Here is a 14,955-nt window from a genome sequence, read left to right as displayed (position 1 = left end):
CGGTTCGGTGGTAGAATGGTGATGATGGAACCAAATTGTGCAGCTCTTGGGCACACTCTCCGAAATAATATATTCTGTAAAATACAGATAGACAGGCAACCTTGCGCCGATGTTCAAGACTTTTCATTTCGATAAAAAAACAGAGATATTAAATATATAAAAAAATCTATAAAAGTAGCTATATAAATACTGGCTGTAATAGAGGAACCAGATAGGCCTTACTGACTTAAGATGTGTAGGCATAAAATAATAGACGAAACAGTTAGTTATTCACTTTTATTTTCCTTTTAGCCATTTCAATTTTTACCCGACTTTTTGAATGTTAAATTAATGTGCTTTATATTGAAAGTATCTACCTAATATGAAACTAAAAATCCTAAAATTCGAAAGTTGTGACGATGGATCTTTTACGCAAAAAGAAATGAACTGATTATAGTTAAACCTGTTACGTAGATAGCAGAAGTTTAGAATATCACACTGACTACTTTTTTGCTGATATTCCCACGGGGTCGGAATTTACGCAGGAGAAACAACAGAACGTAGCTAGTTTTATACATATAACAATCTGAAGTACATCGAGATTTATAATAGTCGTTGATAGGATCGTTTATTCTGTTTTCGGTGTTTGTCAATTAGCAAGACTTTTTGTCACCTATCAGAGATACAGCTTACCGACTCAATTATAGTATTGTCTAAAATTAGAATCGATTGTCACATAAAGGTCAAGAAAAAATTTTCACGTCAACTACAACTGCTTTTTTTTGTAAGTATAAATACACTATTACAAGTTGTCGCATTCTCTGACAGAAAAAAATACTTACCAAATATTATTAAAAACAAGTTGTTTATTTTATTTTAATCGCATTAGGTAGGTATATAAGTTTCCGTTTTTTATTATACTACCTATTCGAAACAAATTATTTAGACCCTGGTCGTAGATTGTCTACATCTTAATAATTTAAAAAGAAAAAAAAACACTTACCAAATTGAACAATTCTTTTCTTTTAATCTTAAATATTAAGTATTTGCCGTGTGCTTGTAGGCTAAATAGAACAAAAATAATGGAGTCACTGCACACGAAAGTAAACTTTGTATTATAAAAACTCGATTCAATACCTTTTGTATTGTTAGATCAATACAGTAACGTAGTAACTTCTTACTACATAAGAATTTGGTGATATTAGTCCCAAGTCCCAACTCCCGGAACACACAGAAAACCCGGATCACTGTTTTGATACATTCTTTTTATGTCGTCTCTAAAATCTAAATCTTGAATAGGTATGTCGGGTGTTTTTTTTTTTACTTAAACTTTAGTTGCATTTTCAACGTCTAAAACATTAGGAGAATAGACGACAATTCGGTGTGACAAATCCAGCCCTGCGGTCTGCCTGTCCAGCGTGGTGCCTATGGGCAACACACAATACACATGAGTTCACGCCATTTTTGGCGCGAACTTGTGGAGGCCTATGTCCAGCTGTGGACTGCGATAGGCTGAAGTGATGAAAGTCGGTTTTTTGTCGTATACAAGAAAACACAATTATTATATAGATAGACGGTAAAATATTTTAAGAAATTTTAAAATTTGGTAATTACCCAAATTACACAGAAAACATTAAAGTCGATGAAATTAATCAAAATCGGTAACGAATAACAGTAATTGGTTGCCATATCAAGTAAATTCAAGGTTAATTTTTTGCCATAGATAAATTTAAATGTACATTTTATAGGATCATGAGATCACTTCCTATAAAACAAAAATAAAAATGCAAGTTTTACCATTTTAGAACGACTGGCCACTCTCTTTATTACCTTGGTACTATTGTTGTTTCTTTCTATCATATAGGAGTAGCGCTTACCTGGTATTGCTATTTCATTTTACACACGTGTTAGTCTGGTCAAAGATAAAAGATTTTTTTCTAGATATACCAGGTGATTTACTGTTCATAGTAATTTTTTAAGTGTATGGTAACTTACCTACAAATGCTTAGTATTAAATTGGACACTTTGAGAGTGAATTTTTGAAGTAAAACTTCTTTATGCACGCTTAATGTGGGCAGTAAGTTGGTGAATGCATGACGAGAGCGTTACCAAAAGTGTGATTGGGCGAGGCAAACGGAGCAATAGATAGAGGTGTGAACACACATTTTCTTTCTTTCTCTCATAGTCAGTTACGTTTCGTATATCTAAGTGCAGGCCAATTGTGTGGAAGTTTTACTTCAGTCGTGTAGTCTAACGGCCGAACCCAATATTCAATTTAAAGATAAATATAGGTAGTTATCATCGACTGCTAATAACTATCTATCTATCCTTTGTAGTTGTCCCAATAATTCGGATAGGGGACTACTATCTCCAATTAGCTGTAGATAGACACCGGCTACCTGAGCTTTCCCTTACATTCCAGTATACGCAGCGTCACAGGCGGCTTCAGCATACTTGTTTTTATTTTTATACAATATCTCTTTTCATATAATATTATCTTTTTTTCTTATACCTAGTGTTATAATTTATACAGATACATCAAAACCAATTTTGAAAATTGTGTTCTTATATTATTTCACAAATTTATTTGGACAAATATTATATATAAAATTTGCTTCATTCGAAATTTAAATAATATAAAGTTTGAGTTAATATAAAGATTTTATTTAGCAACAACTTCATGTTGTCAAATGTAATTTTTTAGTGGCATTTAGAGAAATTATGAAAAAAGAAAACACAGTTTTTCCTTTTATTTTGCGAATAATCAAAGTCCACTATTAAGATAAACATGGAGGAAAACAATTGCTACGTTTTTTAATATGCAAATAGTCATATCAAATAATAAAACAGGTGCCACCAAACAAAGGGACATCGTTAAATACACTATCTTATATTTAAAGTATTGATTGATTATGTAACAGTAGTTAGATAAATCTCTTTATGAGAAAAATTTCTACGTGTCTATTTGAATATTGATTCTAAAACAGTAAAAAATAATAACAAATAATGATGTTCGTTAGTTAATAATTTCAAAACGTTTATATCATAAGTTATTTAGAAATGGCTAAAATCATCATAATCTACCTTCTGTACCTGTTTATCATAACTTAATCTATGACGTATCAGGCTCGTTCCACCTCTCGAGGTTTTAAACGCTTTGTTGTGTCCGAGCCGTCGTCGAGGCAACTTCTAGCTAGTCCGCGAGTGATTCGACATAACGATATCGTGTTTCGTGTTCAGTGCAGTGCCAGTGACACGGAAATGTTACGCTTGTGATCTCATAAAATTATTATAATGGCATTAAAAAAAGATTTCGACGTACCAGTGAATGTTTTCAAACAGATCAAGTTACCCAAACCCGCTAAGATACAGCAGGCTTTCGAGAAGTTCTTCAAGAAGAATAACTATACTAAAATAGTGCAAAGTTAATTAGTTTCACTTAGCTTTATAGGTTAAATGGCCGGTGAATTTAGTGCAAATAGAAGTAGAAGTAGAATAACAGATTCAAACTCCACTGAAACAGAACCGCCCGACCCCAAATCACCTAATTTTATAACTGAACAAGTAGAATTCGTTGGTAAAGGTAGCATCAAAGCCTCAAATAATAGAAACAGGAGAAGCAGAAGTAGAAGCGGAACAAGGATAACGCCAACTGTCCTGAGCTTGTCTGATGAGCATTTTATTGAAGATCTAGAAGATTACGTTAAAGAGATGGCCGCATCTTCGACTATGGATGCTACTGGAGAGCAGGATGTGTGGACTCAACTACAACAGAAGGAGTCCGACTTGCTGCTAGCAGCAGAATTAGGAAAGGCTCTGCTGGAGAAGAACGAGGAGTTGAAAAAAGAACAGGAACGCATCACAGAAGAATACTCCAAAAAGCTAGAGGTAAGTGTTTGTAATATTTTGACTATTTTCTTAACATTGATACATAATACATGCATAGAAATCATAGAATAATTGTATTATTCAACGTTCGCTTTACGTTTAAACTATTGTCCGTAGATTTCGTTTTCAAGTAAAACTTAAAAAGTGACTTAATTTACTGGTTCATCGCGTGCGGTTACCTCGTTAGATCGAGTTTATTTAATTGCAAGCCAGTTTCGAAAATATCATACGTTGTAAAAGTTATTAATTTTAAAATATACTAAAATACGTAACACTTTAGCTACTCTATATTACTACTTATGAAACTATTTTGTTATTTTTTTATTTAGTTTTAAGTTACTTAAATCAAAATATACTTTATACAAGCAGGCTGTTGCTCACTCACTCACTTCAGCCCATCGTAGTCCACTGCTGGACATAGGCCTCCACAAGTTCGCGCCAAAAATGGCGTGAACTCATCTGTGTTGCCCATAGTCACCACGCTGGGCAGGCGGGTTGGTGACCGCAGGGCTGGCTTTGTCGCACTGAAGACGCTACTGCCCATCTTCGGCATGTGTATTTCAAAGCCAGCATTTGGATGGTTATCCCGCCATCGGTCGGCTTTTTAAGTTCCAAGGTGGTAGTGGAACTGTGTTATCCCTTAGTCGCCTCTTATGATACCCACGGGAAGAGAGAGGGTGGCTATATTTTTTACTGCTGTAGCCACACAGCTTAGTAGGCACTAGGAACACAAGTTTAAGCTCTTGCTAACATTCTCGAATCAAAAATTAAATCAAAAATTATTCTAATTAACCCGAAATAATAGCAGTTCGGAAAGTATATTCTAACGAGAGGTTTCGTCATGAAACTCAATAACTTAATTAATTAATTAGTAAAGTGTAAATTCTTACCTGTAATAAATTAGGTTATTTTTAAAAACTTTAGTTTACATACATTTAAAATATATCCAAATTAATCTATACGTCGAGTTAGTGCGGTAGTCACTGCAATTAGCTGACGCGTTAGCGGTCTCGTATTCGATCCCTGCAATTGACAAATGTTTGTATAGTCGGTACAGATGTTTTGTCATTGTCTGAGCGCTTCTGTTTTTAACCAACTTCAAAAAAGGAAGGGGTTACTCAATTAGACCGTAAATATATATTTTTTAATGTATGTTCGGGGATAACTTCGTCGTTTATGAACCGATTTTGATGATTCTCTTTTTGTTGGAAAGGAAATATGGTTATCATGAATAAGGAAAACAGGATCCGATTATGGAATCCCAGAGAAATCGAAGGAAACCCTCGAAAATATTAGTGATGACTAGTGCGTTTGTTAATTTTTTTCGTCAACTTATGTTGTATTAACTTGTCTACGTAATTGAAGTCGGTTGTTTTTCGTTTGCGAGCAAACACAATTATATTGTGTGCTATCGGCTCTCAGCTCAAGTTTTTAGTTATAATGGAAACCTTTGAAAGTGAAGCGATTATATCTATATATATATACACATTTATATATAAATCTCGTGTCGCGATGTTTGTCCGGGCTGATTTCGGCTCGGGCTAAACTAAAATGATGAAATAAAAGGTAGTCAAGACCTTTTGTTTCAAATACTTCAGATGGTATAACCTTTTGTAAAAATGTAAACAAAGCTTATGTTTCGGTAAAACTTCCATTTATATCTATCTACTGAAATCTGTACTCTCTGCGCCTTCTTGTTCTTTAGTATTTTTTTTTTTTTTGTTTTCTAAATATTTATAGTCTTTATGAGAAATAATCATCATTAAATAGAATTGTTTTTAATGTTTCAATAAAAGAAAACAAAACTAAGTAATACATCACAATAATATTTAGTTCATTTACATAGCGAAAGTTTTTTCTTCAAAAATATATTTTTATAAGGTTTTTTACCCATATGTTTGATATTTAATAAAGAAGCCGAGTATTCTTCGCTTTTTGTTTATACCGGATGACAGAGCCAGTATTAAGCGTTCCATTTTTACTGTAATCTCACAAAATCCGTTTTAATAGGAATGTGAAACAACACGCTATCAGTCGTAAAAATGGAGCTGTGGAAGTTAATAAATAATTATATTTTTAGTGTCCAAATTAAAAACGAGTAATACCGCGCACGTCGTCTATTCTTCCCTATTTCTTTTCTAAGTAAATCACTAAAGACATTAACGTCGGTTACGTTACTCGGTAGTGTGATAAAATGATTGCGATTGTAGAACATTTCACGTTATAATGACTGTATAGGTAGGTACTTATAATCAAACTGTAACATGGGTAATTCTGGGCATAGAAAATATTATTATAGTTATATATAGGTACATAATATAACTAAAAAACATTATTAAAAGGAGTCTCTTTAGGCAAGGTTCCGAAGATACGGGCAGCGTTCCCCCTTTGAATAGCTAGACTAATTCTTTGTCCGAAGTAGCTGCTAGCTCTTCGGTCTCCTGTGACGTCGAATAACCTTTTTGTTATTACTAGTAACTATACTTACTTCTTAAACCAGACACTTTCTAAGAATATAATTCAATAAGCGGAAAGGAAAGTGAAATAAAAATACTGTGTTTTGTTAACTTCTTTTGACAAAGGTATTTCTAGTATTTATCCTAAAACGTCTGTTAACAAAGAATAATTTGAACAATCAACTCACTTAGATGTCAAAAGTGGCGCTAATAACAAACAAAGAAACTCTGTCACTGATATTAATAAAATTAAGTAAACTATTTGAAAGTGTATAGCTTTATGAATTTTAAAACAACGTTATCTATGCTGTATCGCAATGTGCATTACAACATCAAAAATTGATAAGAATAACACATATTTCACATTTATATTTTATTTTTATACATAAACAGTAAAAATAATCGTACTATATGGAGTATAAATATTAGTTTGCAATTATTAATTATTTGATAAAAAGAAAAAGAAATGCGAAAACTTGTAACCGTTAAATGTATATTTACAATTCCTTGATGTATGGATTGTATTCCTTGATAGTATAAGATTCGAACTGGGCACGATCTTCACATCTATTAAAAATGGATAAACATTATTTTATTTCGACTTTAGTATATTAAAAATAAATCGCGAATAGGTTGGTTGCAACATCACAATAGTTCATAACGTTATGTACGCACATTAGTATAAAACAAAAACTGGAATAGCCTTGCTTCATACTTTCCGAGGTTTTTTTCTTATTATTAAATTTCCTTGTTGATAAAAGAAGTTATAAATATCCATTAACGTGTTTTTATGTTTTTTTTAAATAATTTTTATACATAACCCCATAATTGTCCCATACTTCATTGATAACGCTTTATAACGTTATCAGTTTATCACGAAAGGCCTATTATCTTGGATGTGTGCAAAACAATACAGCAACATTCATTTGTAAAATCAAAAATGGCGGCGAATCTGTTCAACTGTTTTTTATTCGTTTTTTTACGTGTTATATTTATTTATATTTAGGGAAATAAACAGTGCATACTAAATGCTCGTAGGTACATAGAAAATTTATAAAAAATTGTAAACATAAACTACTACTAAAGTTTGCAATGATTAATATTAGATTTTAATTTTTTTTTATTCCATTAGTTTTGGGATGAATTAATTCTTACATTTAAACGTAATAAGCTAATATTAGTAGAGATAAGGGTATTGTAAAATTAATTATATAAATGAAATACTCATAATGAAATATTAAGTTATTTATTTTATCTGAGTAATGAAACTGGTTTTGCGCGTAAGTTGACGAAACGTAAATAGTAAGGCAGGTAATTAATTATAAATTAAAGCAAGCTGCTTGAAATAGTTGAAGATGCAAAACCAAAATTTATAGCAATGCTTTATTTTTTGTATAATACTTGACTTATTTAAACCTTAATCTTTGAAATGACTATAGAGTCCTTATTTCATTGTACTACGATATGAAGTGATCGAACATATAACACAACTGTTGTAAAATGGTACCGTTATATATTGTAAATTAATGCTTTTCTATGCGCTGTCCTATACCCAAAGGTTGTCTGGAAGAAATCGCTCTATTAGCGATAAGACCGCCTTTGTACATCTTCCTCTTATTGTACTACTTTTGTTTGTATCTTTTAATGGTGTGCAATAAAGAATATTATTATTATTTTTTTTATTATTAATGATAAAATTACAAAAAAAAGGATACGCGCTGAGGAATTGTTAACGCTTTAAAATATTTCGATGCACAGAAACTAGAATTTGACCAATATATTGGACCTCTATCTCTCTTCTGTTTTTACGTAAAAAAATCCAATAACCTATAAATAAAAGTAATACTTAATCCTTGAAAGTAAACGTGACTTACATCCTGTACAAGACCCACTGCTTGTCAAGGCCTCTACTTCTTTGCAGAGAAGGGGATTGACTCGTAGTTTAATCCGCCACAAGGCTGCAGTGCGTTTTTTCGATAGGTATTACAGAATGTATTCCAAACCATTACAGACTTAGGGCAAAGCAAGAAATATTTTGCTCTAAATCAGAAGTATTCCGGCATTATAAACACTTATGTACATATCCATGTAAGTGTTTATTATAATATCTTGAGGTTGCGTTGTATTGACAGCGAGGGTAGGATTGGCAATGCGCTTGTGATGTGCTTGGTCTTACAAGTGTCTACCACTTCGATTTAACATATTAGCTTGTGAACTGCTATACATTCCAAATTTAGCGCCAAATATCTGCTTTTTAACCGACTTCCAAAAAAGGAGGAGGTTCTCAATTCGACTGTATTTTTTTTATGTATGTTGCTTCAGAACTTTTGACTGGGTGGAGTGATTTCGACAAATTTTCTTTTAATCGAAAGGTGGTGTGTGACATTTGGTCCTATTTAAATTTATTTGAGATCTAACAACAACTTTTCGAGTTATATCTAATAATGCATTTTTACTAGACTATTTTTTCGTCGAACTACGTTGTATTATACCGCATAACTTACTACTGGATGTAACGATTTTGATAATTCTTTTTTTTTTTGTTGGAAAGGAGATATCCCTAGTTTGGTACTATGATAAGGAAACCAGGATCTGATGATGGAATCCCAGAGATATCGAGGGAAACTCTTGAAAATCTGCAATAACTTTTTACTGGGTGTACCGATTTTGATAAATTTTAATTTAATCGAAAGCTGGTGTTTATCATGTGGTCACATATAAATTTTATTGAGATCTGATAACTAATTTTTGACTAATCTTTGATAACGCGTATTTACTTGACTATTTTTTCGTCGATCTACGTTGTATTACTCGTCGACGTAATTGAAGTCGGTTTTTTTTTTCGTTTGCGAGCAAACACAATTATTATTTCTCGCCATTCTCATCCACCGTCCGCCTCACTGCATTATCCAAGTGTGACTACCGTAACGTAGACAACGTTACGGTAGTCACATGGCCTGTATGGACGGTACGCCTGCCACCTAGTGGCATATAAAAATTATAAATGTTTCTTCAAGATGTTTAATTTTAGAGAACGTTAAATTCGGCAACTTTAGTATTTAAAATCCGGCGTTGTCAGTAGTCAGCAAATCTTGCGGTTGTCTTTTGTGCGTTCATTTTGTATTTACTGAGTCATTTCGTATACAACGTTAGTGTTATATTTATCAAAATTGTTTTAGTGCATTTTCCTCAATAAACGTGTTTTTCTATACTTCTTGAATCGTACAGACATTTTCCGATAAGGACATTTAAATATACAACTTTTGTCAGGTTATATCTTTGCAGATATGATTATTTTGATTATATTGTATTTATTATAATTTTATTTCTTTTATGGCTTTAAGTTATTGAATTTAACGTACTTCAATCTCTTTGTGTTGCTCACAAGTACTATGGTCTAAAATATTATTTTACTATATAAATAAATTATTAAATACTGTACACGGAAACACGTATTACACAAAGGCCAACGTACAGACGATAACGTGACTGACGAAAACAACAGTAAGGTTCTTATAAAAAAACCTACCTTTTCCACATTTTATCGTAATCCGACTCGCACCAATCCGGACCGGAGCGATTGGACCGGATTTGTTGGTACCTATTTAAAATATTACGGTATTGATGTACAAATTTAATGTGGTTTTAATTAAAGTCTGTTTTTTATAGTAAAAATCATCAAAGTCATGGTTTAAATTCAAGTACAGTTGAACATGTTTCAAGATTCGTCTCGTGTGCTAACCGGTTCAGTGCGGTGTCGTTGACCGGAGCTTGTATTGCGGTGTCTGAAAATTATTAACGTGGGCTAAAACAGAGGAAATGAGGGTTAAGGGTTTTGAAATATTTACTTAGTGTCGACATAGTTTAACTTGTTTAATATTTAACATTGTATTTTTTATTTCTATTAAAAAACAATCGCATGGTCTAATTCATTATAGGCTATTTTTGCACTATACATATTGAGTGTAAAGCACAACTGAAAACACTCAACTCGAGACTTATTTTACACTTTAAATCTATAGTTATTCATTCAAAATACACACTTTTAACTACATCGAATAAGTTATCACAATAATCACTTATACACCACGTATGACAGCAACGTTAGCCGTACAATAATTAAACAATAACTGCCTCTTCAATTACAAATTATCAAATTTTTAGGACAACAATACCGCCAATAGATCACTAAATCAAACGAACAATCAGAAAATTTGTATAGACTATTCGGAAGATGGTGTCGCCATCTTATGGTATTCCGGTACTTCAACAAATAATAATTACAGTAAGAACACTACAATCTTACAATATTACAAACATTACAATCTTATAAAATTATTAGAAGCATAACTTTGAATAATATCAGTATTTATTGGATAACTATAGGATATTGGATAGCAAAACAGATAATGAAGATGGCGACTGACTAATCTATAACATATAATAATTGTGTTTGCTCACAAACAAAAAAAACTGACTTCAATTTCATCGACGAGTAATACAACGTAGATCGACGAAAAAATAGTCAAAATCGGTACACCCAGTAAAAAGTTATTGCGGATTTTCGAGAGTTTCCCTCGATTTCTCTGGGATACCATCATCAGATCCTGGTTTCCTTATCATGGTACCAAACTAAGGATATCCCCTTTCCAACAAAAAAAGAATTATTAAAATCGGTACATCTAGTAGAAAGTTATGCGGTATAATACAACGTAGGTCGACGAAAAAAGCGTCAAGTAAAAACGCATTATTAGATATAACTCGAAAAGTAGTTGTTAGATCTCAAATAAATTTAAATGGGACCAATTGACACACACCACCTTTCGATTAAAAAAAAAATGTCGAAATCGGTCCACTCGGTCAAAAGTTCTGAGGTAACATACATAAAAAAAAATACAGTCGAATTGAGAACCTCCTCCTTTTTTGGAAGTCGGTTAAAAATGGTAGGAAAGTCAAAACTTTACATTGAATATTTTTTTTAAAGAATACTTGGTGTGTTTTGTAATTTTTGTCTGTTTGTCTGTATGTATGTCTGGGATAAACTCAAAAAGTGGTGCATGGATTTACTTCAAATTTATATAGGCTACATATTATCACGCTATCACCTACGGGGAACGAGCAGTGAACCTTTATTTCTTCAATGCACTCTGTAACAACGTGTAATCTAACGACGCATATTTGAATGTTGTTGTTATTATCTTAATAACCATGCTGTAAGCTAGCTTCACACTATAAATAAAGACATTCTGTAGTGTATTTAGTATAAGCATTGCACCCGTGCGAAGCCGGGGCGGGTCGCTAGTCTATACATATAATAAAATGGTAGGAAAGTCAAAACTGTACATTGAATATTTTTTCAAAAGAATACCTGGGCTGTGATCTACAATCGATGCCGAAGCCAAAAATATAGTTTTTAGAATTTTTGTTTGTTTGTCTGTTTGTCTGTATGTATGTCTGGGATAAACTCAAAAAGTAATGCATGGATTTACTTCAAATTTGGCACGAATATTATTAAGAAGTCCGGTCAACATATAGGCTACAAATTATCACGCTTTCACCTACGGGGAACGAGCAGTGAACCTTTATTTCTTCAACGCATTCTGTAACAACGTCTAATCTAACGACGCATATTTGAATGTTGTTATTATGTTAATAACCATGCTGTAAGCTAGCTTCATACTATAAATAAAGAAATTCTGTAGTATATTTAGTATCAGCATTGCACCCGTGCGAAGCCGGGGCGGGACGCTAGTCGTAAATAGATATTAACCATCCGGAAGATGGTATTGACATCTTTGTACTGTTCCGGTTTCAAAGAATAAGCAATAAGAGTAATATCTACGCAATATTATGTTGTGTTACATGTTGCATTTATAATTTTTTATCTATTATTTTGTGCCTTTAGTCAGCTTGTAGAATAAAAATATTAGTTTCATAAAGGTAAGAATTATTTAATGCAAAAGTAAAAATTTCGAACAAGTTAGTAAGAATTTCATTTTCCATATTTTTTTCTCCATGTAACCTTCCTGGGATGGATATTTGTATTTGTACAAATATTTCTTTCCGGTCTGGTTGTCTGTCATTTTGGTTCTCCCCACCGTGCCTCGAAGAGCATGTGCAGAAGTCGATCCCGGTTGTTATCATAGACACCTGATAGAGACCGCTACTCATACATATATCCGCCAACACGCAGTGAACCACGCTCGCCACTACACCAGAACGATGTCAATAGAAGAACCAAAGAAAGAAAGAGATGTCAGGAGTAAGAATTTACATAGATTTAAAATTTGATATCTATTAAAAATCTTTTAAATGCTCACAGGAGTCAGTATACAAGAAGAAGAAGAAGAAGCAAAAACTTTTTTTAAAAGATCTTTACTATTTTTCGCCAAAAACATTGAAAATACCTAGATAATGTTTCCAGAAAGACAATGTCTGGATGTTTTCTTTGGTTTTAGACGTAGTAAGTAGGCCGGCCGGAGCGAGGTTCATATTCACTGCTCTCTCGTCCACGTTTAATTTCTGGTAGCCATTTTTTACAGTGGTATACGATAGACAAGATTCCTGTAATGTTTCCGTCATATAATCATGGATCTGTTCCGGTGTTTATACATTTTCAAACAAATATTTGATCACCACACGTTGTTCAATTTTGTCTATTTTTTAAAAAGTTACACACTTGGTCTGGAGATGTGGATGTTTAGCTCGTTACAACTTAAAAATCAAATAATACGTGAATAAAATTTCATACCGTGTCAGCCAAAGAATGTATAGACCCAATGAGGGTAATATTGTAATAATAAAATATAAGTACCTCAGGCCGCCATCTTTTACATGCACCTCGAATAACGCCAAAATAATTGGATACGATTATTTCAAGATTATTTCCATAGTCACTTAAAATATTTCTTTTATTTGTATCTATCCGTTTTTATTTTGTGTATTGGAAATAAAAAAAATCGTATCGATTCCTACATAAGTAGTGCAAATATAAAATACGTATACGTCATTAACGATCGATATACCCTACAAATCTCGATTTTTATGCCCCAAGGCATGACCTCGATACCAATTTCGGTCACTTCTCTATGGCAAGGTTTCTTGTTTATGAGTAATTGCAAAGGTCGTTGATCAAGTTTTCTGAAGTATGACATTGGGGAGGTTCAATATTTTTGAATGATAGGTTAGAAATTGAGTGTACTAGTAGATTAGTTATGTATCTGTGTGCGTAAGTGAGTGTCTGGTTCTATATGTGTGAGCGTTTTTATTTTATATTTCCAGCTTTCCTTAGGCTTATCTGCATGTTTAATGGTTTTTAATGTAAACAATTTTAATTCCACGTCGTAATTTTACAAAAGTAAGACATGATGTACTCGTACCTACCTCAAAACTGTATAACGATAAAATTAAATCGAGTCGTAAATGTTTTATCTATTCTCTATACAAATAAATAAAATTGCAGTGTCTGTTTGTAATATTAAAATAACCACTTTTCGCTATATCATGTTGATGTATACACGACACGGTACATATACCAAAATAGCATGTTTTACAATTTTTTTCTGTGTGTCTTTTGTTCCGGCTAATCTCTGAAACGGCGAGACCGATTTCAGCAATACTTTCACTGGCGGATAGCTGATCTAGTAAGGAGTAACTTAGGCTACTTTTATTTTAGAACTTTATTTATTTTATACTCTGAGAACTGCACAAAAACTTTTGTTAAATTTCAGGTGAACGAAGTTGCGGGCACAGCTAGTTTTAAATATAATTAAAGCGAATTCCTCAGAAACTTGTATTATAATAATTACATATATATTTTATATTCACATTTATATATGAAAGTAAACAGTACATTAACTTGTTGAGAAAGTTGACTGTACCGTAGCGAATGATCAATAAGTGCCTTCTTTGTATACAAGGCTAATTTTAAAGGTAGTGTGACTCACCATTCTTGTGCCAGAAAACTAAATAGTTCTTTGAGTCGCAGTTGAGGTTACTGATACATTTGAATAGCTAACTTAGGATAAATCTTTGTAGTCTGTGTCATAAGTGATCGTCACAAGCTTCAAACTCCCAAGTCTTATATCATCCGTTGCCGTCAATTTTTTTTGCCTTATGACGATGACGGTATCCATCAGATATAGGTTATGAAGTATTTTTCGGCATCGAATTCCAATTTATTTGTGGGATATTTCTTTTCGTAATAGTGAATCTAAAATTTGTAGTTTATGAGGTGAGGTGATACAGATCTTAATGACCTACTTCGCTTCCTGCTGTTAAAGTATATTTATAACTTATGTACAGGATTAGCTTTATCCACAGGCAGTGAAACAGGCCCTTGGTCAGTAAAATGGACCTATAGCTTACAGCAGGGATGCTTAGACTTATAATATAAAATATCTTTCAAGAACACAATCATACTAATGCAATGATGTAATGCAGATAATATAATTAGATGCATATGCGGGTAACCTTAAAACGATTTTATGTTACGAGTATTGCAGTTATATGTTAACTTTTTAACCGACTTCCAAAAAAGGAGGAGGTTCTTAATTCGACTGTATTTTTTTTTATGTATATTACATCAGAACTTTTCACTGGGTAGACTGATTTCGACAATTTTTTTTTAATC

The 14,955-nt window shown here is 32.7% G+C and overlaps 1 protein-coding gene across 1 annotated transcript in view; it reads left to right on the top strand.

Moving 5' to 3' along the window:
• The first annotated feature begins 3,141 nt into the window (after positions 1 to 3,141).
• LOC123663386 (bicaudal D-related protein homolog) overlaps positions 3,142 to 14,955 on the top strand; it is a 121,915-nt gene continuing 110,101 nt past the window's right edge. The window contains exon 1 of the mRNA XM_045598073.1: positions 3,142 to 3,867. Coding sequence (XP_045454029.1) covers positions 3,436 to 3,867 — 432 coding nt within the window. The 5' untranslated portion in view covers positions 3,142 to 3,435. The remainder of the gene's footprint in view (positions 3,868 to 14,955) is intronic.

Source organism: Melitaea cinxia, chromosome 20 (genome assembly GCF_905220565.1).
Source record: "Melitaea cinxia chromosome 20, ilMelCinx1.1, whole genome shotgun sequence".
Taxonomy (NCBI): Eukaryota; Metazoa; Arthropoda; class Insecta; order Lepidoptera; family Nymphalidae; genus Melitaea; species Melitaea cinxia.
The sequence above is the reverse complement of the archived record's forward strand: the minus strand, read 5'-3'. Positions and strand labels throughout refer to the sequence as shown.